This window comes from Notechis scutatus, chromosome 2 (assembly GCF_049901735.1).
Source record: "Notechis scutatus isolate UNSWTSFEM ecotype Mainland chromosome 2, rNotScu1.2, whole genome shotgun sequence".
NCBI lineage: Eukaryota > Metazoa > Chordata > Lepidosauria > Squamata > Elapidae > Notechis > Notechis scutatus.
This window is the reverse complement of record NC_142010.1, coordinates 267,609,120-267,632,972: the sequence shown is the minus strand read 5'-3', so window position 1 is coordinate 267,632,972 and position 23,853 is coordinate 267,609,120. Positions and strand designations below refer to the sequence as shown.

At 54.8% G+C, this 23,853-nt stretch overlaps 1 protein-coding gene across 1 annotated transcript; it reads right to left on the bottom strand.

Annotated features, from left to right (window-relative positions):
• Positions 1 to 2,869: 2,869 nt before the first annotated feature.
• LOC148132637 (protein huluwa-like) lies at positions 2,870 to 6,782 on the bottom strand. The gene is made up of 3 exons (XM_087954112.1): positions 5,992 to 6,782; positions 5,417 to 5,621; positions 2,870 to 3,701 (listed from the first exon to the last, which is right to left on the bottom strand). The coding sequence occupies exons 1-3, from the start codon at positions 6,442 to 6,444 to the stop codon at positions 3,529 to 3,531; spliced, it is 831 nt and encodes a 276-aa protein (XP_087810238.1). The 5' UTR covers positions 6,445 to 6,782; the 3' UTR covers positions 2,870 to 3,528.
• Positions 6,783 to 23,853: the final 17,071 nt, after the last annotated feature.

Below are 23,853 nucleotides of genomic sequence, written 5' to 3'. Positions count from 1 at the left end.
GAAAAGCCTTCCTCTGCTGGGCCAGCCGCCTCTTCCTCCTGCCGGAGCGTCTCAGCCCTCCAGGCCAAGGTTGCCCCAAAGGCGCCTTCCCAAAAGGCAGCTGGACTTTCTTGGGGTTTTTTTTCCCCCTGGAGAACATTTGGCTTCCCAGCCAGAGTTGCAGAAACTTTTGTCTTCTTGTTTCCTTTGAAGACATTCCGCTCCTCAGGCAAGAAGTTTCTTCTCCTTGGATGGGGAGTGAAAGGCCCTCGAGGAAAACAACCAGACCCAATCCAGCTGCCCCTTTGGTGTCGCTGCTGCTTAGGGATTCTGTGAAGCTCAGGGGCCTCACCGGGTCTCCTCCTTTCGCTGTGGATGAGGGAGCTTGGACCCGGCAGCCCCATCCATTGGGGCCAGCAGACGGGAACGGAACTCACGTCCGCTAACCTTCATCCCAAGGCTGGCCAGTGGCTGACTTGAAGCGTGATTCACAAGGCCGCTTGTGGAGAGATTAAATGTGTTGTTCTGGGAGAGCTTGAATAGAAGACGCTCCCAGTGGTGTGTTCCCTCCAAAGCACAGAATCACAAAACATTCAGTGCAGCTCGCTAAGTGAGCTTAATCGTCTTCCCACAAAACCCCTTTTAATGCTGGAGTTCTTAGAAGAGGTTGGAGCTGCACGGAGCAGCCCTGGCGCAATTAATGCTGTTGCGGAGGGGCTGCCCCCCCTCATTATCTCCCGATTTACATTCTTCTTTCGGTGTTCAGCCTTTGTAGAGTCAGTGGATGCTTTCCACCCACAGGCCAATTATCCTAATTCCAGTAACTCTGTTAATGGCGCTCCATGTTTTTATTTGTATTTATAATTATGTTTTTTTTTGAAGAAATCTAAGGTTGACGTGAGCTCTTATATCCCTTTTCCTTTGGAGCCTTGTACCCTACAGAGGAAGGTGGCTGCAGGGCAGAAAGTTTGGCGCTCCAGAAATCCCGAAGAAGGGCTGAAGCTGGCCTGGCTTTTCCCCCTTTTCTAACAAACACAGGCAAAGCATGAAAGACGAGGCTCAGCTCTAGCCCACTGGGAGGGTCGTCTTCTAATCCCCTCACCAAGACGGCTTGCCTGCACCCTGGCTTCTCCCTGGCTTAACCATGGCTTGAACCATAAATTGGTAGGGAGAAGCAGTAAACACCAGTTTGCAGGCCCGTTGTGGGGTTTGGGTTCACTGTTTTATGCCTTTGGTTCATCGCCAACCTTTCTGCCACCACCCCCCCCCCCCCCCAAAAGCAGGGCTCCTGTCAAGTTTGCCTTGGGTGGCATCCATATCGTGGCTTAAGCCAGGAGGCCTGTCTATACCACGATTCAGCCATGGCCTCTTCAGCAAAACCCTGGATGTTTTGAATCAACAGCCTCTCTGGCTATCAGTTGGCTAAACAGTCAATCCAAGTCAGACCCTGAATCCGATTTGACGTTTGTTGCAATCAGCATTGTGTGTAGATTGAAATAAGCTCAGGAATAAGGACCCCAGTTCCCCTCCCTCCCCTCCCCCCCTTGCCTTCCAGTGCTGAGTGGCTGCCTGGGTCTCTGGGAAAGGGGACCTCTTGACCGAAGAAGGGTCATCCCCCCTGAGCCTGTTGCTCTTTCACTTGGAAGGGGGTTTCGAGGAAAACTGGTGTAGAAAGTGCGCTTGAGGTCCAAGGAAGTGCTGGGTGTGGCCCAATGCCATACAGGCTGACTTCACACTGAAACGAAGCCACCCGTGATCTATACTGGCTGAGCTCTTACATCTTTCCAAACCAAGCATTGCCCCTGCCTGAAAGGTACAGGGGTGGTTAAGGAGCTGAAGACAGAAGGGGTTGCTCCCACCACCAGCTCTGCAGCTGTGTGTGTCTTACAGGCATACGAGATTTTGGCAGTTCACACCACCTGCTCGGATGTCATATGGCTCGTTCTGGGCTCGGCCCACTGTAAAATTCATATTTTTGCTGTAAAGGCCATGGATAAACAAACAATAGCTTGACCTGGTGAGAGAGAGAAAAGCCAGCTCTTCCCTCTGGAAAGCTCCCAGAAAACTGAGGATGCGGAGTGGGGGGGTGGTTGGTCCTTCAGAGTGGAAGGTGGTTGAATGACACGATTGGTGCAATTTAGAGGCTGGTGTGAGCATCTTAGCATTTGGGGGGAGCAGCTCCATTTAGTGCACCACCTCGCCTCACGTTGCCAAAGCTGCATTGGTTTTCTTTTGTTGTGCGGTGTTTTTGGTCACAGGATCTATGTCTATGCTTCCAGGAATAGGAGCCCTTTTTTGAAATAAGGAAGCTTGCCAAAATTCAAATGAAGTGCAGAGATTTTGCCGAAGTGCTGTCAGTGTTTCCCGGGTTTTTAATTCAGTTCACTTGGAAAATATTTATAGTGCAGAGGGACATCAAAGTGACTCTCTGCAAACATTCAAGTGCTCAGTAGCCGTTCATCTTTCGAGTATCTGAACCACCTGCAATGTTATGTGCTCAGCATTTCTTTATTATTTGATGGCCTGCTTTTAAAGATCACGCTCCTTCCCTTTGAACCTAAAATTGACACCAGGTTTGAAAATGGTGGTATCAATTTAGCCAATCTATTGGGAGAAGCCCACACTAAGACATACAAATTTGACAGTTCAAGAAATTAGGAGGTTCAGGTCTCTCTCCTATTTTCTGAACAATCCTTGGATTCTGGCATTGCCAGTTTCATTCTTGCATCCTTATTGCATTCCCCCTTAATGCATCCCCCTTTGTATTAACATAACATGGCTATTTTGTGGCCAGGTGTCTTAGGGACGCCCAGGAACACTTAGGCACACATAGCTCTGCTTTCATGCACATTTAAAAAGAACCAGGAGAGAAAAAGTTCAGTATCTTTAATAAACACAATATAAAATCAGGCATCACGTGCTGCCCTCGGGGTTTGTATCTGGGTCTCTCTCTTCACACCCGATGCTTAGGTGGTTTGTGCTGATGTGCAGAATGAGCCCCCGTGAGGTTGACCCGTCCCTTTCCGCATGTCTCCGTCCCTGGTGAGGGTATTAATCACTTCATTTATTGAGATTAGATGGCTGGCGAATTCTAATGGAAGTTTTTTGTCCACTGCTACCTAGCTGAGTGTCAGTGTGGGCCTGGTGCTTGAAAGGACGGATGAAGTGGGGATGCTGAAAATGTTTGTGTTTGGGCACAGAAGTGCGGTGTAAAGCAGGGGTGTCCAATCTTGGCGACTTTAAGACTTGTGGACTTCAACTCCCAGAATTCCCCAGCCAGCATAAGACTACAAGTCTTAAAGTCGCCAAAGTTGGACACCCCTGGTGTACAAAGTGCAGATAAGTGTAAGTGAAGCTTTTTGGTGCTGTGAAAATGTTCCGTGGGAGAGACGTTCAACTGAAACAGGAATTCTCTCCCAATAAAGCCGAGTGCAAGCCAGAGAGAGAGAGAAAGACAGAACTAAAAAATCATTCCTCACAATGAATCCCAACAAGCCGCCTCTCTTCCGCACACAAAGCACGGCCGGCCCAGAGGACTTGTGGATTGGGTTACAGCCAGTACTGCTTGCTGCAGATGGGAGGCAGGGAACAATGGAGCCGAGCTTTCCTCTTGTAGCTGGGGTCGTAGTAGTCCCACTCAAAGGGGTCGGCTTGCTGGCGATGCACAACGGGTGTGTTGGGGCTCCCTTCGCTGTCGGTTGACAGGATCCGGACAGAAACGCCTGGAGGGAGGGAGAGAGAGGGAGAAAAGCAGCCACGTTATCAAGAGATCCTGCCAGGACTCTCGTTATATATCAACCTAGGTGATTCTACGTTATCGCCTAAATAGGAAACCTTTATGTGGCACACCATGCTAGCGATGTGCGGGGGAGGTGTGCAGAACTACGAGGAGAGAAATACAGAAAGGAGCCCAAGGGAGACCTTGGCGAGAGGAGGAAAGAAGGGGGAAAACATGGCCAGTTGCCCCTCCGAGTCTCCCTTGTTTTAGCTCTCACTTTTCCGCTCAGCTGGCGGGCTGGAAGAAGAATCCAAGGGTGCCCCAGGAGGCAGAAAGGGAGCCTTTTCTGTACTCGGTGTCTCATACCCAGATTACGTATTTGTTGGCAGAGTCGAGTACTACAGAAATGCTATTAAAAAATCCCACCCTCCTTATGTCTCATCGCTCTTCATTAATCACCCCCCTTAGCGGAAGACGATCTGGTTGAGTGTTGGTAGATCTGTCAGGAGCTTAAGGAGGTTTGGTGTCAGAAGCAATCACGTTCTTCAGCTGTAGCCGAGGAAGGCGTCCGCCTTCGAAATGTCAGAAGAATTACTAGCTCAGAAGAGCAGGTTGTGGTCACTGCAGCTCAAAGGCCTTGGAACGGTCTTGGGGAAGAAAGTCAAGGAGGTCCTTCCAACCATGGCAGCTGGGCTGATAGCCCCATCAAACCATCAGCCAACCTTCTAAGCTAGTATTTCTCAACCTCGTCGACTTTAAGATGGGTGAACAACTCAACTCCTCCCAGAATTCTGGGAGTTGTTGTTCACCCATCTTAAAGTCAACTAGGTTGAGACATTGACTTGGTCTTCACAATGTGCTCAACTTAGTTCAAAAAGGGTTGTGTATGTAAACCATGGGTCTATTTTGCCTTTAAAGGAACCAAATAGACCAGCCATGGCCAACCCTGGCCACTCAGGACCTCTTTCTGGACACCGATTGCACGATCAACCTCTGCCATGCCTCTTGCTGCCTCTCTGGCCTGGCAGAGGCCAATGAAGTCGAGGTGCCTTGTGGGTCTTTTTCCCAGATGATAAGTTGGCACAAGGGCTTTGTCAGAAGGAGGACTTGATAGGCTGGGGGTAAATCAACATTCCTGTTGACCAAAGAGGGGCCGTTTCCCAGGCTTCAATCCCTTCTCTGGCCATTTTTGTGCCTGCTCATCCAACAATCTTAGTAGCTGCAAAATGGAATGTGCGGCCTTGTTCCTTGGGGCCACCTGATCCTTTCCCCACCCCAGGCAGGGGAGTGACCTGCAGGGTGGAAGGTGGACTGGGGCAGGTCCCCAGGTTGCTCAGCCACTAGCTGTTGAAGCCCCACCAGCATATACACTCATTATTCCTGGGCACAGGAGAAGACCAAGGCTGGGGGGGGGGGGGCTTCTGCCTTGTGGCCCCCACTTTCCCTGTCCCAGGGCTGCCTTGCTCTGGAGCTCCTTTCCCTCTGCCTGTCCCTCCAGGCTCCCTGAAATCCCTGGGAAAGGAGGCACTCGAGTCACCTCCGGCGCAACACAGCCGTCTCCTCCAGGAGGGGCCTCCTCTGGGCATGTGGCCTTGCAGCCCTCCGTCCCCCCCAAGACTCCTTCCCAACTCGTCTGCTGCCTTTGACGCTCTGGGGGGGCCAAGAGCTCCAACCCACCAGGAGCCGCTCATCATTTCGGCCCCTCTTGGCCCCACTCACCAGCACTGGCACCAAAGTCCGAGTCGAGGCCGGGCCCTTGCGAGGCCGTGAAGTTGGCAGAGTTGAGGTGGGTCCTCCTGTCCCCGGGCCGGATGCTGCTGCCAAACTCAAAAGGCCCCGTGCTGGAATGGGCGCCCAGTGCCACCCTGCTGCTGCAGCTACGGGGCTTCCTCTGGGTGCTGGTGTGGCAGCTGGAGAAGACTCGCTGCAGAGAGGGGAGGGAGGGGGTTGCCAGGAATCTCCGGGGATCTGTTCCCAACTCTCACCAGGATCCTTTTGGCCAGGCCAACCTGGCACCAATTCCACCCCTTCCAGCCTTTTCCATCCTGAGCTGCCCCGCCCTGAAGGAGCGGGGAGGGGGCAGCATTTGGGGCTGGCTCAATGCTTCCAGCTGGATTAGCTCATTGCCCCATCAGGGAGCTCGGACCCCGAAGTTGGAGGGGGAAGCAAAGCCCTCGTTTAAGTGGGAGCTTCGACCCCCCGCCCCCAGCAAAGCAGGCCGGAGACTGGCTGGGAAGCTGCGGCTCGCAGGGAGAGGCAGGCAAGAGGGTCCCCAGGGTTCGCCCCCTACTCACCCCAGTGCCGGAGGAGGTGACAAGAGTGTTGGGGGCACCAAGACGAGGTGCTTTTCCAAGTCGGTGGAGGAACCGGCCGCGGACGGCGCCCTCTCTCCGGCCCGAGCAAACGGGGACTGGATGCGGGCAGGTAGGACGCGGCCGCCCTCCTCCCGCAACAGGGCGCCCGGGGCCCGTCGGGGCTGCACCCCCGGTCTGCGCGAGCTGCCGCCGGGCCATCCCGCCGCCCGGACTGTGCCTGAGCACGGCAGCCTTGGGGGTCTCCGGGAGGCCGCGGGGGGGCGTGGAGGGGCCCGTGGCGGCCCCCACCCTCCGGCAGAGGCGCCAGCGCAGGAGGAGCAGCGCGCTGAGCAGGAGCAGCAGGAGCAGGCAGGGCACCAGCAGCCCCAGGAGCAGGCGGAGGGAGCGGCGCAGGGCCCACACCTGGCCCGCCAGACCCCGCAGGGGCTCCATCGCGGCCGAGGCGGAAGGGGGGCAGGGCCGGCCGGCGGATCTTAAGGAGCCCCAGCTGCGACGGCCGGAGATGGGATTCAGGTGCCGGAGAGCCGCTCGCGGGGCTTAAAGGCGAAGCGCTTCGCTCCCGGGAGAGCTTGACCGGCCCTGCCTGGGGGCGGCACCCGCGGACCCCCAGCTGGGGAGGGGGCAGGCTGGCTTCGCCCGAAACTCTCCCGCCTCGCCAGCCCCTTGGCACCAGCGGCTCCCTTGCAGCTGACGGAAGCCCCGGAGAAGGAACCCCTCGCCGGCTGCCCTGCAAAAGACACCGCGGGGGAGCAAAGCCCTCGCAGCAATAGGGGTCCTTCTGTGGGCACTCGAGGAGGGGCAGCCCCTCCCCCTTGCAGGAGGGGTACTGTGGACTTCTTTGCTTGGGGGGGAGGGAAGGGCGAGGCTCCTTTGTCCAGCGCCGGGTGCAAGCGGGGTCTGGGGTTGGGGGGAATGATTCCATGGCACAGGAAGGGCGGGGCTGGTAGGCCTTCACACTTTGTGCTTTTCCAAAAGGCAACAAGACTTTCTTTCTTAGGTTTTTCCTCTGAAAATGTTTCGCTTCACACCCAAGAAGAGAACGGAAGAAGCTTCATCAAGAAACATTCTCCCAAAATACTGCTGTACCCCAACTTTCCCCAAAACAATGTAACATCACCCCCCACCCAAAAAAAAACAGCACCCTCTCCAGATCACCCTGGCACAAGCAGCCCTGTGGTTGCACTAGCTGAAAGACGTTTGGAGCCACAATCCTGCACCCCAGGCTGGCCCTCTCGTGTGGGGGGGGGAGCCCCACCTGCCCCATGGCCGGCCCAGGGTGCCCCCTTCTGTTTTCAGTTGTGATGCGTTTATTTCTTGCCCAGCCCCAATCCCAGTGAAAGCCCCCTCATGTTGGAGGATGGGGGGGATCGCACTCCTCTGGGGGAGAAGGCCTGCTGGGTATGATCCCCCCTCCCCTTTTTGTGCAGGGGAGATCCTTGGTAATGGAATCTCCAGCTAGACTGGAGGGAGGGGTTAAGGGGGGGGTGGCAGCTTAGAGTCCTTGCACTGTAGAAAGTGGCAGAGTGGAGATTCCTCCTCCCTCCCTCCCTCCCTCCCTCTTCTCCCTCGTCTTTCTGCTTTCTTCTGTTCCTCCTCCTCTCTCCTCCCTCCCTCCCTCCTTGGAATGGAATCTCCAGTTTAAGCCCTGCAGGAGGGAGGGGTGAAGAGGGGGCGAGCTTAGCATCTCTGCAGTGCAGAAAGTGGGGAGGCCTGATGTCCCCCGGAATTCCCAGGGGTTCTTGCAAGGAAGTGGACTGGCGATCAGAATGCCTCCTGCTCAGACTCTTCCCAGATGGTTCTGGTGGCTTCTTCTGTCTGATGGGGCCTCTCAGCAACGTGACCCCGAATCAGGTTAGTCTCAGAGGGGCCCTGACGGAAGGGGCAAATCCCTGGCTGGCAGGCTGCCCAGCTCTGGTGCCCACAGGAAAGCCTCTCTTGCTCCAACCCCAGGGGCCAAGGGAGCCCCTCGCCCAGGACCAAATCCCCCTTCCTGGTCTGCAAGGAGGGGGCTGTGCCATGTTCCCATGTTGGAAGAAACGTCCATCTGGGTTCAGTTCCAAGGGGGAAAAGGACACTGGAAACATGGAGGCCATTTGGAAAGATGGTTTAATGGTGGACAGGACCGCATGCCTTGGGGGAAGAAAGAAGGAAGGAGATGCAGAGGGTCCCTGGGTTTTATAGCCTCTGTTGGGATTTGAATTGGAGCTTGTATTCTGATTGGTTGTCAGACTCCCATAGGACCCTGCAGAGGCAACTCGGTAGGCTGTCCTGAGTCCCAGGCTTGGTTGAGCCTTGCTGGGTGATGATGTAATGAAAGGGCTTTGGGCAATTCCTATCATAGCTCTACCTGGAGTAGGTCTTTGTTATGTAAAATAGACTGGCCTAGGCCAGAGTAATGGTCCATTAGGAAAGGGGGGGGCTGAGTTTCTGCCTCTCTGAGCTTCTACTTTTCTTTTTAGGGGAAATATTCTGCCTTTTCAAGTATATCCCATTTCTCTAGGAGAGGGGTGGGTTTTAATTTTCAACCCCATCACCTTGGCGCCCCTCATTTTGGACTGGCACAGACTCCCCCCCCCCGTCTGGGTCCCTGGGCTTCTATTGCTGCCCCAACACTCGGAGCCCCCTCTGAGCCCCCCCCCTCCTTTCCTTCCAGCACCACCAGCCACTCCCTTGGCAGCTCCCTCCCCCGCCAGGGCCGGTCTGGAGTTGCGATTGTGTGGATTGCACCGCCTCCTTTGCACCTCCCACGGCCTCCAACCAGGTCAGCCGGGAGAGGCTGAGTCACAGCGGAGACCCCCTCCCGCCCCCCCTCCTGGGCTTGCCCCTGGCTGCCCCTGACTGGGGGCTCCCTCTGCCCCCTTCTATTTCCTCCCTGGCACAAGTGAGCAGCCCCACCAACCCTTGTCTGCACCCCACCCCCAGTGCAGGAAAGAGGCTTCCCCTCCTCCCCCAATTGGAAGCTGCTTTGTGGGCAGGGGACAAGCCCCCGTCCCGCTCCTGCGTTGGCTCTGGGGCTTCCTTCACTCAGCATCCCTCCAGGCAAGAGGACCTCTGAGCATGGGCAGAGTGCCCTTCTCTAGCGCGTAACCCATTGTCCTTTTTTGGGGTGGGGGAGGGACCTTCCTAGGGGCACCGCGGAGTGATGAAAGCCTTCCGGGACGTCACACCAGCTCTCAGCCAGCTGCTCGGCCATCTGGGCCCCAGACAGGCGGGGAGCCGCGTGCCTTCCCCCGCCGCTGCCGTCGCTCAGCCCCCGGCTTTGCAGGGAAAGCGAGCCCGCCAGACGCCTCTTCTGTGCGCAGCAAGAGCGCGGCAGGCGCTGCCCCCGCGCGGCTCTGCCCACGGCTGACGAAAGCCGTGCGTGGCAGGGAACCAAGGCGGGGTGGGGGGAGAGAGACGCAAGCTGGTGGTTCTGCCTGGGGAGAGAGGCAGGCTGGGGACCAAAGGCAGCGTCCCCCACCCCACCTGAAGCCGCTTCCTGCCCTCCCTCCTCCCTGGGATCTGGGCAGGAGGGGAGCTGAGGTGGCTGCCCCCCCCATCCCCTCTCATCCCCTCTCCCACCGGCTGTTTGCTGAAGGAACTCGGGGCGCCCACAGGAGCTTCATCCCTGGAACCTTTCAAGAAGAGGCTGGCCTGGCTGCCATCTGTCAGAAATGGTGTAGGGCCTGCTGGGTGGGTGGGGGTTGGACTGGATGACCTACCAGGTCCCTTCCAACTCTGTTAATCTGTAATCCAAGGTGCCCAGTTCAGTTCATGGCAAAGCTTCTCCCTTTAGACCCCAAACCGGACGGTCTCCCCTAACAGTTTCACTTTCATGGATGCCGAAGTTGATCAGAAGGGAGAGAGGCTCACCACTCCCCAAGCCCCCTTTGCCATTCCAGACTCCGAGCTTTCTGCCCCTCCTGGTTTTGACCCCAAGCCCCATTTGGGCACCTGGCTTGTGGGGGAGGGGGGGAGGAAAAGCGGCCCAGGCAGGGCAATTGAAAGCCCTCCACCCTGGTCCTTGGATGGACTCAGCTGAAAGGCCCCCCAAAGGTTCAAGCCACAAGATTATGAAGAAATTGCAGGGTTTGCACCCCATGTGCGGCTGGGCTCAGGTGGGTTGGAGGAGTTTGTGGTTCAGCCGTTATCTTGGCGTGTTGCACCAATGCATTCGACCATCACTTCGCTGCCTTGTAAGCTCTGGCTTGTTCTATATAGACCAATATTGATGGTTTAATATATTTATATGGGCACCCATGGGGCTGATTGCTTCTTGTTTTGTATTAGGTTTTGAGCTTAAGTCACCAAGAGTGAGTTCAGCGCCCATATAAATGTTCTTAAATAAATAAATAAATTCAATCCCACAGATGACGTGGTAAAATGCCTCTTCCACCAGTCTTAGGCTCTTCTTCAGGCCTGGAAGCCAGACTGACCATCCAGATCTTGAATCCTTTGTCCAGCACAGGGGATCTCCAACCTTGGCTGGCAGGACGATTCTGGGAGTTGAAGTCCACAGGTGTTCAGATCCCCTATCAGGGGTTTATATGCCAACCATTTATATACACTTCTAGCAGTTTTCTAACTTTGTTAGAAAATCAAATTTGGTGACTTGAAATTTGGTGATCACCCAATCAAATTTGGGGATTGCTGAAATCGCCTGATTCAAGCCCCTTTCTTACTGGTGAAGTTTCCTCCAGCCGCACTCTCCACCACGTCTTGCCATGGGGTGCGTAGCTCCTGTGGGCCTCTTTCCAAAATGCACCCTGTTGCTGTATCCAAACGGGGATCTCAGGGAGTCCTCAGTCCTATCAGCTGATGGGGAGCTTCTCTGCTGTCATGAGTTTGCTGTCACCAACATCAAAGCTTCTGTAGGAAGTTAGCACCCACCCGTCTCCCAGAAAAATGAAATAGCCTAGGAAATATGAAAAAGGCAGAATATTTCCCCTAAAAAGAAACTCATAACCAGAAACTCACCAAAGAGGCAGAAACTCAGCGCCCCCCCCCCCACTTTGCTAATGGGCCATTACTCTGGCCTAGGCCAGCCTATTTTACATAACAAAGATCTACTCCAGGTAGAGTTATGATAGGAATTTCTCAAAGCCCTTTCATTACATCATCACCCAGCAAGGCTCAACCAAGCCTGGGACTCAGGACAGCCTACCGAGTTGCCCCTGCAGGGTCCTATGGGAGTCTGACAACCAATCAGAATACAGGCTCAAATTCAAATCCCAACAGAGGGTATAAAACCCAGGGACCCTCTGCATCTCCTTCCTTCTTTCTTCCCCCAAGGCACGTGATCCTGTCCACCATTAAACCATCTTTCCAAACAGCCTCCATGTTTCCAGTGTCTTTCTTCCCCCCTTGGAACTGAACCCAGATGGACATTTCTTCCTTGCAGGAGGGACCTCCGCGGGTGGGGGGGGGCGCAGGGAGCATCTGAAGTCCACACAGGTTCTCTTTCCTACGGATGATGCCCTCAGGTTTACCCTTAAGGCAGCTGTTGGTCCTGCCTCCAGTTCCCTCCCCAATTTATTTAATTATTTGTGTCCGTTTATTATTTCTACAAATAACTCAGCGCAATGAAGACATCCAACCGGACTTCAGAGCGGAAGAAGCTTCTTGGACGAGGAGCAAAAGATCTTCAGAGAAAAACCAGGAAGTCCAGTTGCCTCCTGGAAAAGGCAGCCGTGACCGGAGTGACTGAGAATCTCCATACAGACATTTATCCCCCATTATCCTCCCTCCACCTATTTCCCCCACAACAACAACACCCTCCTGTGGGATGGGTTGGGCTGGGTTGGGCTGGGGGGTTGGTCCAAAGACACCTGGCTGGTTTTCTTGCCTGAGGTGGGACAGGGACGCAGGCTCTCCCGTTCCCCAGCCCGGTGCCTTCACCACTAGACCAAATGGGCTCTGCTTGACCACCACTAGGTATTCCAGCACCTGGCCTGTCCAGGGAGGGGCAGGAGACGTCCTGGGTGGGCCTGCAGAAAAGAGCTGCCTCGGGCCCCTGCCTTGAAAGGGCCCTGGGTGTCCCAGGAGGAGGAGGAGGAGGAGGAGGAGGAGGCATCCCCAGGGCTTCTTTTCAGGTGGGCAGCCCCCAAAGGGCTCTGATGGGGGGGGGCAAAACCGCTGCCCACACCTGCAGGGCGAGGCCAGCTGGATGGGGTTTCTTGGGGGGGAGGGCGGTGTGGGGGCTGGCAGGCCTTTCATATGAATCAAGCAAGTGTGGGACGAAGGTGCGAAGTCAGACGTGGCTGCAGAGTGGGGCAGATGCTGAGTGGCATCACAGCACCTCCCACTCACCTGGCAGCTGCCGCTCAGGTAGGAGAGCCAGCGGGAGTGACGCTGCCTGCCAAAACCAGCCCAACTGTGGGGCTCCTGCAGAGAGCCGGTTGCCTGCCAGTCCCAGGCTGAAGAAGGGGGGACCACCTGCCCAGGTGCTCCTCCTCCCCCCTTGCAACACCTTCCCCCGCCTCATGGGATGGGATCCAGCAGAGCCCTTGAGCGGCAGAAGCGGCGCCCTTGGAAGGCCTGAAGGGGAAGCTCGCCTTGGCCCTCCCCTGGAGAGCATCCCGCCCCCGCCTTCCGGGCTGGGTGGAAAGAGGCCCCCTTCCCGGGACCCTCCCCGGAGCGCCACCGCTGCAAGGGCCGCCGGCTCCTCCCGCCGAGTGGAGAGCCGGCAGGTTCGCGGGGGGGTGGAATCTGCCGCCCTAGATACCGTAACCGTAGTAACCGGCGGCGCTTGGCAACCGGGCCCCGGCCTCCCCCCGCCCGCCCAGCAGAGCCTCTCCGGGGGCGCTGGAAGTTACACAACGCCGGGCGGCGCCCCCGTCACGACGCCCAGCCGAGAATCCCGCCACGCGCGGAGCGGCTTCCGGCAGCCGCCGCCCCCGGCCTGGCTCTGCGCCGAGGATGCGCTGCTCCGGTGGCCCCGCCGGCGTCTCGGGACGGGGCAGCAGCTCCCCGCCCAGCCCCCAGAGCCCCCTGGGCCTCTCCCTCCGAAGGGACCCCGGACGGGGCAGCCCTGCCGGCCTCGGGCGTCCTTTCGCTCGAATTTGGGAAGCCCCCCCGGAGGCCGCCCTCGTCCTCTCCATCCAGGCCTTTGGGCCGGGGCTCTTGGCTCCTCCGCAGAGGCGCCCCAGGCTTGCCCCGGAGCAGCACTTGCCACCTGCCCGGCCTCCTCTGGGCCGAGCATGGGATGCGCCTGGGTGGGCCACGCCTGGGAGGGTCTGTGGCACAAGGCCGGGCTCGCCAAACAGGGCAACTCCCAGAATCCCCCAGCTCAGCTCTCCTCTCCTCCTATTCCTTCTCTTTTCTTCTCTTCTTCTCCTCTTCCTCCCCTCCCCCATCTCCCCCTTCATTCCATTCCATTCATCCTTCCCATTTCTGCCCAGGGATCATCCGGCCTGCCAACTTCCTCTTGAATGCTGACACTATCCTTTGCTATGCCCCAGCCTCGGGCAGATCTGGATGGCAGCATTTTCTCTTGGAGTCCATTTGCACGCACGCGCGCACACACACACACACACACACACACACACAGGCTGTGTGGCACAGGGCCTCGGGCACAGCCCCGCCAGGCTTCCTTCTCTTCCCTCCACATGCAGAGCCAGGGATGGGCAGCCTGAGCAATTGTGCAATTGTTCGCCAGCTCCGTCTCCGTCGGCTGAGTGGGGCAGGCCAGCCTGGCTCCTGCCACCTTCTCTGCTGGAGATGAGGCTGGCTAAACCGGTCACTCTGCCAGAAAAGGAAGAGCGGGCTGGGCTGGTGGATGCATTCCGGGGCATTTCTGCCAGGCGGTCTTTCTTTTCAAAATGGGCAGGAGCCAACCGCTGATTGTTCTCCTGCAGCGCCTTGATCAACCTTGATGTCAGGCTGCTCAGCCTGAGGTTACCCTGGCTCTCTCTTGCCCGTTGACAGGGTGAGGGCAGCCCCCCTCACCATGCCCGTCTTCCTGGATTTCTCAGCTGAGAAAAAGGGCAGGGGGGCTTTCCAAGGCAGCCCCCTGGGCCCCCTGCCCGCCTTCTCTTCTCTTGGTTGCTCTGCTTGCAGCTGTTTGAGTGGTTTGGCTTCCCTTGCCGCCTTGCCCTCGTCTCCAAGCAGGACCCTCACCCCTTCCTTCCTTCTCTCCCCCAAGGACCCCTTGGCTGGTTCTGGTTTCTCCTGCGGGTTTCAGCCTAGCTTCCCTTGGGCGGCCCTGGACTACTGGTAGGTAGGGTCTCCGTGAGAGTTTCTCCGCCTCCCCTCCCCCGCTTCTTCCTTTTGACCAGTCAAAGGTTCTGCAGGGGCTTCCCAAGTGCCCCTCCCCCGTTTGGTTTCTCACGGGGGAGGGGGGTCATTGCATCTCCACTGTATTTTTGGTTTTTAGCCCTCCTGCACCCCCTTTCTCCTGCGGAGTTTGGTCCATGGGATGTCCCCTAGTATTTCAAGCAGGCTAACAGAGTAACAGAGTTGGAAGGGAGCTTGAGGTCTTCTAGTCCATCCCCTTGCTTGAACAAGAGACCCTATACCATTCTAGACAATATCTTCTTAACCCCCACCCCCTGCCCCAGTGATGGAGCACCCACAGCTTCTGGAGTCCAGCTGTTCCACGGGTTAATTAATTGTCCTCAGTGTCAAGAAATTTTCTCCTCAATTCCAGGTTGCTTCTCTCCTCGATTAAGTTTCCATCCGTTGCTTCTTGTCCTGCCTTCAGGGGCCTTTGGAGAATAGCTTGACTGCCTCTTCTTTGGGGCAGCCCCTCAAATATTTGGAAGATGCTATCATGTCACCCCACCCCACCCCCGTCTTTCTATTTTCTGCTTATTGTGGTGATCCGTATTTGCATCCTTGTTTCCCCCCCAGAAAACTCTCCTTTGGCCCCTGGGGCTCATCCTGGCTCTCTGTCTCGCAGCCCTAAACATGCGATCATAGGCCTGGGGGGCCTGGGGGGGCTTTGAGCAGCTCTGTTCCAGCCCCTTCCTGGATGCGGGGAGGGAGGGAGCTGGGGGGGCAGAGGGGCTGTTCCTGGGGTGTGGAGTGGGGCCTTTAGTCCTCACACTTTCGGCCAGGCCTATTTGTGGGCAAATGCCTGCCTTGAAAGGCTTCCCGGGAAAGGGAGGGGGCGGAGGGGCCCAAGGACACTCTGTGGGGGGAGCCTTTCAGTGAGGGGGGAGGGCAAACCGGGGCTTTTCAGAGAAACTTGCCCGGCTGCCAGGCGGAATTCCAGAGGGCTTTTGTGCCCTGAAGGGAACAGATACAGCAAAGAAAAGGCTGCGGGGTGTGTGTGTGTGTGTGTGTGTGAGAGAGAGAGAGAGAGAGAGAGAGAGAGAGAGATTTGAATGGCAGCCCCTGCAGTGCCAGGCAGAGAAGCCTCCCGGGTCAAAATGGCTCCCCGTTGCTTTCGTCATGCAGGGTGGCCACTGGGGGTGGGGGGTGGGGGGTTTATCCTGGGTCTGTTCAAGAGAGAGAATTGGCAGCTTCTTCACTCTCTTTCCTTTCCACCCAAGAGAGGCATCCCGTAAGAGATCTGGGGGGTGTCTGATAGTCTCCCCCCCTCTTATTCTCTCTCATCCTCCCTCCCTCCCTCCCTCTCTCTCCTGCCTGCATTAATGATGGTTGCAGCTTTCCACGGTCATCTGATCGTCATCTGTGACCTTCCCAGCTGGCTTCTGACAGGCGTTGGGGGGAGCCGGATTTGCATAACCAGGGCAAAAACAGGCAGCTGACGTAACAATAGCAACCACATTACTTAGGGACAGAAACCCTGGTCCCCATCGTGGTCATAAGTTGAGGACTACCTGTAATAGACCATCCTGGCTGGGAAGTTCCAGGAATTGAGTTTTAAAGTTGTCCCCCCCAAAAAAAACAAAAACAAAAAAACCCCGTTCAGACACAGAGAAATATTTAACAAGGAACCTGATATCACACTTTGATTTTGATGCATCTGTACTAAGTACGATGTTGATGTGCCCTTTTATCCTTATTTTCCGAGTGTAAATTTGGTGATTGCTGTAGGTAAACAGTTTGATTCCCAGGCTTCTAACTCTGTTTCCACTGGAGATCCTCTGGTGATCTGTAATTGGAACAGAATCACGGGGTAGGAAGGGGCCTCGGAGGTCTTCTAGTCCAACCCCCTGTCCAAGTAGGAGACCTTGTACCATTTCAGACAAGTGGCTGTCCAGTCTCTTCTTAAAAACCTCCAGTGTTGGAGCAGCCACGGTTTCTGAATGGCAAGTTGTTCCATTGTCCTCCCTGTCAGGAAATTCCTCCTCAATTCCAGGTTGCCTCTCTCCTTGATGAGTTTCCATCCGTTGCTTGTTGACCTGCCTTCTCTGGGGCTTTGGAGAAGAGCTTGACCCCCCCCCCCCTCTTCTTTGGGGCAGCCCCTCGAATATTGGAAGGCTGCTATCCTGTCACCCTGGTCCTTCTCTTCACTGGACCAGCCAGGCCCAGTTCCTGCAACCGCTCCGTATTTGGCCTCTGCTTGGTGGATGAACCTTTCACAGGTGTCCTTTGCGCTAGAAAGGAACTTTTCCCACCATTCCCACCCTACAGACTTTCCTTCTGAGATGCAATGGGGGGCTGGTGGGGGTGGGCTGCTCTTGGGTCAGGGGCCTGGGGGGACAGATGGGGGGGCTGGTTAGAGGCTCCGTCTCCATCGGTTCTCCCCTCTGCGAGGAGCCAGAGTCGGTGTGCCTAAGCCTCTTCCTGCTGGATGGGCTCCCAGTAGGAATTGTCCAGGACATCCTTCCCACTCAGGCCAAGCAGAAACAGCCCTAGAACTCCAAGCATCTCCCCAGGCACAACGCACACACCCTCCTCCTCCTCCTCCTCCTCCTCCGTCCCAGGTTGTGGGGGTTGCCCGAGAGGGGAGCGGATGGGGAGCGGCTGCCTGGAGGGCTGGATCTCTTCCCCGAAGGACCCTCTCCGCTCTCCATCCGGGATGGACTACAACTCCCATGGCTGCAGAGGCAGGGAATCCAGGGGGCCCTGGGATAATCCACTGCACGGGTAGTCCTCAACCTACGACCTCAATGGAGCCCGGTTTCTGTTGCTAAGCGAAACATTGGTTAAGTGAGTTTTGCCCCGTCCTATGACCTTTCTTGTCACCGTTGTTAAGTGAATCACTGCAATTGATAAGTTCATAACCTGGTGGTTAAGTGAATCCGGCTTCCCCGTTGACTTTCGCTAGTTAGAAGGTCGCAAAAGGGGATCACGAGATCCCCCTTCTCAAGGACGCTGCCACCGTCGTAAGTCTGAGCCCATTTGCCAAATGTCTGAATTCGGATCACATGACCCCCGGGATACTGTAATGGTCATAAATGTGAAGAATGGTCGTAAGTCCCTTTTTTCAGTGATGCTGTAACTTTGAACGGTCGCTGAATGGAGTGCTGTAAGTCAAGGCCCACCTGTAGTTGGAGGAGGCTGCTGTTGTGTGTGGGAGGGAGGGGCTTCCCAGAGGTCATCTGGACCCAGAATTGCTCAGACGTGGGAAATGCTTGGTGTGAACTTGGCTACCGGGGCCTCTCCGGGAGGCTCTGGGCACCCCGAGAAGACTCTGCCAGGGCCCTGCTTAGCCCGGTGTGAGGGGGGGAACAGGCTCCACCTGCCCCAAACTTTGGTTGCAGGCAGAGGCCCTGATGTGCCCAGGAGGCTTCCAAAACCTGCCATCAAACCACAAACTTTTAATCTGGCGGAAGGGAATTCTTTTGAAAATGCAGAATAGCCCCATCAGTTATATTAATTATATCCATTACCCTAATTACATTTTAATTAAGATACAATCACGAGAAACACAACTAAAGCTAATTTACACCAATTTAGCCCTGGGAATCCTTCCCTGGGCCTCTGCAAAACCTGCTCGTTTCCTCAAGGTCCCCGGAGAGGTTGGGGCGCTGCCTTCACCTCCCTCCCTCCCAAGAAGAGTATCTCAGCCCTTTCCCTTTCCTGGACTGCATCCGGCCATGGCGGCCATGGCGGCCTTCTCCTCCTCGGGCCTTTCGTCCTTCCCCTCAGTGGTGCTTCCTCTCAGCCTTTTCTTTTTGGTGGAAGAGCAATATAAAAAACATAAAATGAAACGGGTCGCCATTATCTTGATAGGGCCCAGGTACCCACAGTGTCAGCCTTCAAGACTCCTTTCTTTCGCTATCTTTTTGGCTGCCATAGTAACGGGGGGGAGGGTGAAATAATTGGGCTTTGTGGGGTGGGAAGTGTGCTGGAGGCTTTAGAGAATGAACTGTATAACTTGGGGAAAACTTTATTGCTTATGCTTACTTGCTTGCTTACTGCGCAACTGCGAGTCTTTATCAAACCAGCCCAAGGTCAACGGCCAGATGTCTACACCCCCCACCTGAAGATGCCCCACAGGACCTTATACACATCTTCGATTGGATGGACCATTTGAACTATGGTGGGGGGGAACGTTGCCATCACTTTGTATGTGTTTTTTTGCGCGTAAATCCTCAGATCTAGAATCCTTTTGATGCTACCACTTGATTTCCAGTAAAAGTTTTTTCTCTCTATAACAATGGAGTCCAAGGGTGTCTTTCTTGGATTTTGAATGGAGTCTGAAATGCTATAGGTTCTCCTGCTTGAGCAGTGGGCTGGACTAGAAGACCTCCAAGGTCCCTGCCAGCTCTATTCCTATTCTGTTCTGTTCTAATTATCTTTCTACTAGCATTTGCCCATTTTAAAATTGTGAAGTCCTTGGTGTTTCCTGAACTTGGTTGGTTTTTTGGGGGGACGTTTCATGACCCAAATTGGTAACATCATCAGTGCTAGAAGGGAAGTGGGGGTAGCGCCTTGTTTATATAGACCAGCCTGCCCTGCCAGGGTGATGATGGTGGGGTCTTCTTCTTGATTAGTCTATTGACTGTTGGATTGTTTGACAACCAAGAATGCTCCGACCAGCACTTGCATACAGAAAGCGAACCCCACTCCCTTCCAGCACTGATGATGTTGCCTAGTTTGGTCATGAAACGTCTGCAAGAAAATAAGCCAAGCTCAGAGAGCACCAAGGACCCCTCACGTCAACCCAGGGCTACAAACAGTCTCTTCTATTGGCATATTAAAATTCTATTTCTTTCTTTTTAATACCAAAGTAGGCAAATCAATCTCTTTCCTACAAATAAATCTCATTCCATTCTGTTTCTCTGGTGGATGGAAGCTTTGAAAACCGGGCAGTGTACAAACCTGTTTAGTAAATATTATACCTAGCTTTTTTATTTTCTTTAATTTTCAGATCCACCCCATCTCGTACAGGCGTCTTCCTTTCCACCCCCAAACGCCACCTTTTTTCTTAGGAAGCGGCCTTTCTCTTTGGGGCCCGATTTCCCAGCCTGCTGAGACTCTCCGGCCCTGCTGGGCGTTGTCCAGGTGGCCCCATTCTGAGCCACCCTCAGGCCTGACAAGCAGCCCCTCCACCCTGTTCCATCCAACACAGCCTCGGTTGGTGCCGCTTTCCCCTCCGATTAGGGGAGCGACACTGGCGTTTTTCCAGCTGTCGTGCCCAAATGTGGCTTCACCCAGGTTAAACAAGTTGCACAGCTGCTCCTCGGGCAAAGCACACCCATACATTAACATTTTTTGCATTGTACACCCTCAACCCCTGCAGCCTTACTTTTTTTTTTAGCATTCTCTCAAAAAATCATGGCCATCCTTCCCACCGTCCTGTTTGTGGTCCTGGTTTCTGCCCTTCCGCATTGCACGATGGCTGTCGTGTGCTTTAAATCTCTGTTTTCCTCTTTACAACCCCCCTTTTTTTTTCTTCCCATGCAATGAATTTCTCTTTTGGAATCCTTCTGACAAGCAAAGTCAATGGGGAACCCAGGTTCATTTAACGACCAGGTTGCTTATTAAGTGTGCTGATTCGTTTAACAACCGTGGCAAGAAAGGTCGTAAAATGGGGCAAACCAAATGTCCCACTTAACAACAGAAATTTTGAGCTCAGTTATGGTCATACTTCGAAGACCGCCTGTATCGAATGGAGGCGATTCTGGCCCCAGGTTCCTTCTGGCCTAGAGATCCAGGCCTCGGTTGTCCCAAAGATGCTTTCTCGGCTTTTCCCTTCTCCAGGTGGGACTGGCTGGAGGGAAGTGAAAGGTTTTCCAATCCTTCCGTTCCCCACCAGCCAGTCAAAACGGAAGAAACTTCTTGGATGACGATTTCCAGCAATGGGTTGCAGCATCCAGAGCTGCGTTTCTCAACCGGGCCATTTGTCTGGACTTCGACTCTAAGAATTCTGGGAGTTGAAGTCCACAAGGTAAAAGCTGCCAAGGTTGAACCCCCCCCTCCCCCTGCTCTACATCATGTGGGGTTTGAGATCGTGGGGGTGGGGGAGGCGTCCGTTTCCTCCAGAAATAGCAGTGGCTTCGGGCACCAAATTGGCACCTAGGGAGACAGGAATGGGTGGCGAGAGCCGTCACATCCAGCCGGTCCTCTGAATCATGTGCTCAGCTGGGAGCTGCAATTATCTCTCCCCGACTTCCTGTTGATTTGGGAGGCCTTGGCACAGATAAGGAGTTTGGGCCGAGCTCGGATGGAGAGCAATAAGGCCACCCTCCCTACGCTCTCTCTGCTCCTTCTGTACACTCCAGGCGGAGAGAATCTACCTGCCCACAAAGGGAGGAGGGGAAGTGACTTTCACCCCGGATCCCTGTGGATCACGGCTGGCCCCGTGAGAAAGAGAGGAGGGGACACCTTGTCAGGTCAAGAGTGATCAGTGCCATCACGCTTTTGGGGGTGGGTGGGGGAGGCAGCTGTGAAACGGGGCATTTTTTTTCTGCGGAGGTCAAACATTTATTTAAAGCCAGACACACCAAAATGAGTTTTATTATAACACAACAGCCTCATCCCAAATGCACAGAAAGTAGAATCAGTGTAAACATGGCTTCGGCTGCGTTCACACAACAGCCTGAATTAGAAAACTAACTTAACAGCAAGTATAGCCTGGATCTGAATCCCAGAAACGGTGTGGCTAGCGGATGGGAGCTAAACAGCTTGAAACGGATATTCTAGTCTCCCTTTATTTCTTTGTTGGTAAAATATTCTGTGTATACCCAACTGCACCCCACCGTATAACACCAATGCAATTATTGAATTTGTGGACGACATGACCGTGGTGGGGCTCATTAATAAGAACACTGAGTTTGCTTATAGAAAGGAAGTACAAGGGCTGACACTGGGGTGTAAAGAAAGTAATCTTACACTTGACACCCCCCAAAACTAAAGAACTTATAACTGACTTCAGGAGAAAGAGAGGTATACATTTACCATTGTACATAAATGGCGAGGAGGTGGAGAGGGTTGGTAGTTTTAAATTTCTGGGCACTTCTATCTCGGAGGACTATGAATGCTAACATGCTTGTGAAGAAGGCACAGAAGAGGCTGCACTTCCTGAGAATGCTCAGGAAGATAAATCTATCTCAGCATCTACTTCTGTCCTACTACCGCAGCACCACTGAGAGTGTCCTGACATGCGGCACCCTTGCATGGAAGGGGACCAGCTCTGAAGTGGACAAAAAAGGCTCTACAGAGAATCATTAAAACTGCCCAGAAGATCATTGGGCTCCAGCTACCGGCCCTGGATGACATCTTTGCATCTCGCTGTTTAAGGAAGTTGCACAACATTCTCAGAGACTCTTCCCATCCTGCTCACAATCTTTGTGGACTGTTGCCTTCTGGCAGAAGATGCAGAGCCATTCAAACTCAGACCACACGAGTTTTCTGAACAGTTTTTATCCAGAGCTATAATGACACTTGACAATGCACTTGAGGACCACCATCAGTGAGCTGTTGGACAGGATTACTTGGTCTGTTGTGTGGATGCTTGTGTGTTTTTAGGAGGGGGGAATTTTGGTGGGTGGGGAAGTGTTTGGGGATTGTGTGTGCATGTTGGGTCTGGTCTCTGGGTGTGATGTGAATTTCGTATGGCTTTGTTGTGCACATACGTACAGTGACAATAAAGAATTCAACTCAATTCAATATAAATTTAACAGTGGTAAGTCAAGGACTACCTGCATTATCTCCAGGTGGGAGACTTGCCATTGTACTGCAGCGTCCCTGGAAGTTGGGCAGCATATTAACATGAGAGACAGTCCTCTACTGGCAACCAACTTGTTTACTGACCGCTTGAAGTTACAACTGCACTGAAGAAAGTGATTTATGACACGGCTGTTGGAGCATCCCTGCAGCCATGTGGTCAAAGTTCAGAGGCTTGGCAACTGGCATGTACTTATGGCGGCTGCACTGTCCTGGGATCACGGGTTCCCCATTTGTGACCTTCCCGGCTGCAAAGTCAATGGGGGAAGCCGGATTTGCTTAAGAACCGCATGATTCACTGAATAACAACTGCAGCGATTTGCTTTAACAGCTGTGGCAAGAAAAGTCGTAAAATAGAAGAAAGCTCACTTAACGACTGGCTTGCTAAGCAGCAAACATTTTGGGCTCCGATGTGACCGTTGAGGTGCTTTTTTCCCTTGTGCAAATGTTTCTTGCTCTGACTTGGGTCTGCATCTCCACCTGTTCTCACATGGCCCATGTCCATCCATCTGATGAAGTGGGCAGGGCCTAGGAACTCAATTCGGTTTGCCCAGGTGCCCATCTCACCTAGGGGGCTCTGGGGGCTCCCTCCCCCCTCCCCCTTGAGACCAAGGCAAACGCAGAAACGAAGAGGCACACTTGCAATTAAAGAGAACAGAGTCTTATATGCTATGGGAATTATTTTATCAGTGGCTGGAGAATAAATATGGACATTCGACATTTTAAAAAGATTAGTAAACGTGAATAAAATTAAATATGTGAAGATGGGGATTGTTATAATAATTAGATACGTTCCGTCTATCAGTATCAAGTAAGACTAGAGCATCAATACTAAAGTAATGAATGTGTATCAACCGTAATTGTTATTGCAGAAGGTATTTGTACCCAGACGAGACGAGGGACTGTTCGCATAAAAGGAAAGAAAAAGAATCCAAGGCAACGCTAGGAATGAACCCAGAAACGTGTTAAAAAGCCCACAAGGCACAGCATGAAAAACGTGGTCAGCGCCCGAGTGGGATCCGATCCTAAGAATGCGACCCCCCCCGGCAGCCCCCCCCTCCAGAGCCCACCCAAGGGGCCGCCCCGCCCCCACGGCCATCCCATAATTCTGGGGAGGGGGAGGGGGGTCTTTTAAGGCCGCTGAGGCTGCCGGACTCCAACTCCCAGGATCCCCCAGCCAGCTTGGCTCTGACGCCCCCGGCTTTGCCGGCTGGGGGAGTCTGGGAGCTGAAGGGGCTCCGAGCCCAGCGGGCATCAGGCCGTCCCGACAGAGACTCTCCGGAGCGCGGAAGCTCCCGGGGGCTCCTGGCCGAGGGAAGCGGGAACTCGGCTTGACGGGATCGTGGTTTGTTTAGGAAGCCCCTCCCCCTACGAAGGCATCTCTGCGATTCCCGGGGGATCCAGCTGGAAAGGCTCCCTTGGGGGGGAGGGCTGGCCGGAGAACTCGCTCGATCCCGGGTCAAGGGAAGCAGAGAAGCCACGTTACGCTCCGGGCGCAACAAGCCAGGATCCGGCGCGGGGCGGAGCGCGTAACTTCTACGTGCTCCGAAGCCCCGCCCACCGAGGGGGAGGCGCTCCCTCCCTCCGCCGCCTTTGTGACGTCACGGGGCTTCCAGAAGGCTCCCGCGGGCTTTCCTACGGAAAGGCCAAGCGGAGCGCCGGCAGCCAATGGGAGCGGCGCGCGCGGGGTCCGGGGGCGGGGAGGGAAGGGCCGCGCGGCCCGCCCTCGTCTCCTAGAGACCAATGCCAGCGGAGAATGGGCGGGGCCGGCGGAGGCGAGACCAATGGGGGCCGAGGAGCGCGGCCCTTCTCAGGAGGCGGGCGGGGGGCGTGGCC